At 37.2% G+C, this 3,861-nt stretch overlaps 1 protein-coding gene across 1 annotated transcript in view; it reads right to left on the reverse strand.

Annotated features, from left to right (window-relative positions):
- The window catches only part of LOC119583210 (glutamate receptor ionotropic, delta-1-like), a 5,425-nt gene extending 1,922 nt beyond the window's left edge, over positions 1–3,503 (reverse strand). The window contains exons 1-7 of the mRNA XM_037931688.1: positions 3,354–3,503; positions 2,130–2,212; positions 1,749–1,861; positions 1,384–1,598; positions 856–987; positions 519–622; positions 1–124 (exon numbers count right to left, since the gene is read on the reverse strand). The exon at positions 1–124 is cut by the window's left edge and continues 43 nt beyond it. Coding sequence (XP_037787616.1) covers positions 1–124; positions 519–622; positions 856–987; positions 1,384–1,598; positions 1,749–1,861; positions 2,130–2,212; positions 3,354–3,503 — 921 coding nt within the window. The remainder of the gene's footprint in view (positions 125–518; positions 623–855; positions 988–1,383; positions 1,599–1,748; positions 1,862–2,129; positions 2,213–3,353) is intronic.
- Positions 3,504–3,861: the final 358 nt, after the last annotated feature.

Raw genomic sequence — 3,861 nt, forward strand, 5'->3', positions numbered from 1 at the left:
CAAAGGCCTCAAGTCCACCGAGGTAGGAGAGATGGAGACCGGTTTCCTGAAGCAGAAGGTGCTGTTGGGGACCTCCTTTTGGAAGAGGTACTGCAGGATTCCGAACTCCTTTAGTCCTCGAATCCTGGAATAAGGATAAGATAAGACCTGGAGAGAAATCACTGAAGGAATAAAGGACGGGAATCATGATGGCTGAGGAGGAGTACACTTTACTGATTCATGACAACAATACACCTGGTTTGCATGAGCTTGCGATTAATCTTACTGAGGATATTTTTTAGTGTGATTATAGGTCATTAGTAAGGAATATGACCATAAAACTAATCGGTATATTTCATTTCATAAAAGGATTCTGAAATAGAAAAGGGGAAAATGAACACAGTTTGGAGTGTGCAGACATGAATACAAAATTAATCTAGATTTTTTTTTAAGTGCGGTTTCTCACCAAAATGGGATAAAACAGATATACACTATTTGATATGGATCATACATGGAAAATCTCTTCACCATCAACCTACATAGCATCAATTTTTGGCTTTAGAGGAGACCCTTTGGGGAACCCTAGAGCAGCCGCGGTGCTGAACACACCGTCTCGCGTCGAGTACATTCGGCAGTACCCTTCCTGGAAAGAAAAAAATGAGTAAAGACATTAGCAACCATTTTTAATGAAATAAAATTTCAGCCGAATCATCATAATACAAATCTCACATTAGCACGGGAAAATTACTCCCAATTAAGATGTTAATGGGATTGATCAAAACTTATAGAAATGCGTAACATGACGATGAGACTATCAATTTGCAAAGAGAGGAACAAAGCCGAGTCCATCACATTTGTAAAGTCAAAATGATAAACCCAGCGTTGGCCGGAAGTCGAAGCGATGGGAGCCGTCTTCCCCTCAATAAGTTCGCTGAGACCTCTGCCAATATTCGCATCAATTCGCGACTTGTCTCTGATCCTCCCCAAGGTAGAGTTAGCCTCCATGCCCTGGGGAGAAGGGGGTGACAATCGGTGAAAATCGGATCTTACTTATATACATGTATACATACACTACATATATAATACACGTGGTATATGTACGTATTTGTTGAGGCAGTGGCAGAGGCTATTTGATGCTAGTCAGTGGAAGAGGCAGGTCTATAGAAAGGGTTTTCCTGGACCATTTAGTGCCGTGTTGACTTTCTTACGTGCTACATCTATGTTTGTGACATGGTTTAGCTGTAAGTCAAGATACACCAAGGCATTTCTGGTGGAAAGATTTTAGATCAATTTCTATTGACACGGCTTATTGCAATGCCTTTTTCTCTTATTTAGTATGGCCTCCATCTACAAGAAAAATTAATAGCAATGAAAAGAGAAAGCAAAACGAATTGCGAAGCACACCCGTAAGGCGACGTCTAGAATTCCGCCCAGAATGATATATCCACGAATGTCCACCTCGGCGAATTCCTCGAAGGTTTCGAAGGGAAGGACCACCTTCGGCAGGATGAGCATGGCCTTCAGGTTGGAGCGGTACACAGTGCCAACGATGAGGGTCGCCAGGAGCCACATGCCCGTCACCACCCGCACGGGCACGTTGCGTGGCTCCCAAGGCACGGCTGAAAGAATCGGTAAGAGAAAATTGAAGCAGGGATGCCGATCAGCCACAAAATCATACTATGACAGTGGCAGATGGCTACGACCGGTAAAACTAACGTACATAAGCATTAATTAAAGAAAAACGCATTACTTAAGTGGCTGAAACTCACACTGGGAAAAAAGGCAGGAAAGAGTCCACAGCACAGCATAGCGCAACTTGGAGGAGACACTTTTACCACTTGGCTCACGCGTAGGCGTCTTGCCTTCATCTCCTGTCTTCTCCCTAAGTGAAGATGACGCATCCTAAATTTACATATTCAGAGTTTGAAATAAGATTACAAAATTTACAAGTGTCCAGATGCTCCTGTTTTTTTTTTTTTTTTTTTTCAATCCAACAACACTTCTTGGCCTTCACCATGAACTGAATGATAAAAAAAACATACATTAATATAAAGAAATCTAATGACTAAAACGACTTCGAAGCAAAATAAGCACGACAGTGTTTACTCAAATTGGTAATATTATAAAATATATAATTATATATAATTTACCCGACACCAACTCCGGGGCCGAGTTGAATAAGGAAGGTTACTGCACACATCAACAAGGTACTAAGTAGCAACAGCACCCACATCTGGAAAATTGTTGGTTTAAACAGAAGTTAATAAAAAATAAATAGATAAAAATTAAAAGTAAAAGAAAATTGTTCGTTTAAAACAAAAGTTAATAAAAAAGAAACAAAGAAAAGCAAAATTAAAAGAAAATTGCCGGTTTAAACAGAAGTTAATAAAAATAAATAAACAAATGTAAACGTAAAAGAAAATTATTCGTTTAAACAGAAATTTAAAAAAAAAGAATTTTTCGTTTAAACAGAAGTTCATGAAAAATAACTGAATAAAAAGTAAGATTAAAAGAAAATTGTTCGATTAAACAAGTTTATATAAAAAAGAAATAAGTAAAAGGTAAAATTAAAAGAAAATTGTTGGTTTAAACAGAAGTTAATAAAAATAAATAAAAAAAGCAAAAGTAAAAGTGAAAGAAAAAAATCGTTTAAAGAAAAGTTAACAAAAAAAAAAGAAAAAGAAAAAAAGAATATATATATATATATATATATATATATATATATATATATATATATATATATAAAGATAAAAAAAAATAAAATACAAGGTAAAAGGAACAGAAAATTGTTGGTTTAATCTATGGTAAAACACAGACATATTATACTCCCTCCTTTCTTCTTAGTTTTTCTATGTAGAGGAGGCTTCAGTTCTATACCAGGAGATTCATAGAGTAGCGTAATTCGGGGCAAGAGGAGACACTTCAGAAAAAAAAATGTATTTTTTTTTTTTTAACAAAGCATTGTGCAATTCTATACAGATTTTGTCAAATATCTAAACTAAGACCACTCCAGCAGATTTAATATAAGAATTTTAGGAAATAAAACTAACAAGCAGAGTAAATAAAATATTAATACCCAAAGCCAAACAGGAACATGTTAGGTTCTTTTGATCTACTTACATGCAAAATACTTCAAATATGTGTTTTAAGTATGGAATTAAAAAAAAAAATCATTCGTTTAAAATTGAAAGAAAGCCTACATGCATTCAAATCGCTGCATTTCAAAAGCTGTACACTTTAATAGGTTAAGGAGGCGGGTAAGAAATCTATATTGTGACTCATTCGTAGAATGAAATAACAAGCGACAGTGCATATGCAAAGTATTTGCCTATTCCTAATAAGACATAGAACGTATCGTGACTTCAGGGCGTCACCGTGGGAGTGAAAGGCTTAACGAAACCGGTGATGTCGGCCTCGGGAACCGGACGCTTGAATGTGATGCGATGTTCGTCTACGAAAAGAGTTTCGCTGAAATCCACGGCTTCGTTTCGGATGTGGTTGATGGACATCGGCACCATAGACATGTCCGCCTCCTGGAAAAGACGAGGCATTGGGGTGGGTGAGAATGCCGGTGCCCATTCACGGTAAATGATTATGGTCTTTTTTTTCAATCATTTTGGCATCTACCTTTTCCACATGTTATTTTGCTGATGCTTTGTGACTCAACATTATTATGCATGTCTATCGAATATCTAATAAGTTCAGTCCCAAATACTATAGTTCACCGGTATCTATAAGGTGACCCAGAACCGATATTCCCCTTATTTAAGGCTTCCCGATGCTGATATTCCCTAGTTTTGATGTTCTCCAGAGTCGATGTTCTCCGGTGATAATGTTCCCTGGTACCACTGTTCCCCGGTGCCGATGTTCCCCGTTATCACT

Source organism: Penaeus monodon, chromosome 17 (assembly GCF_015228065.2).
Source record: "Penaeus monodon isolate SGIC_2016 chromosome 17, NSTDA_Pmon_1, whole genome shotgun sequence".
Classification (NCBI taxonomy): domain Eukaryota; kingdom Metazoa; phylum Arthropoda; class Malacostraca; order Decapoda; family Penaeidae; genus Penaeus; species Penaeus monodon.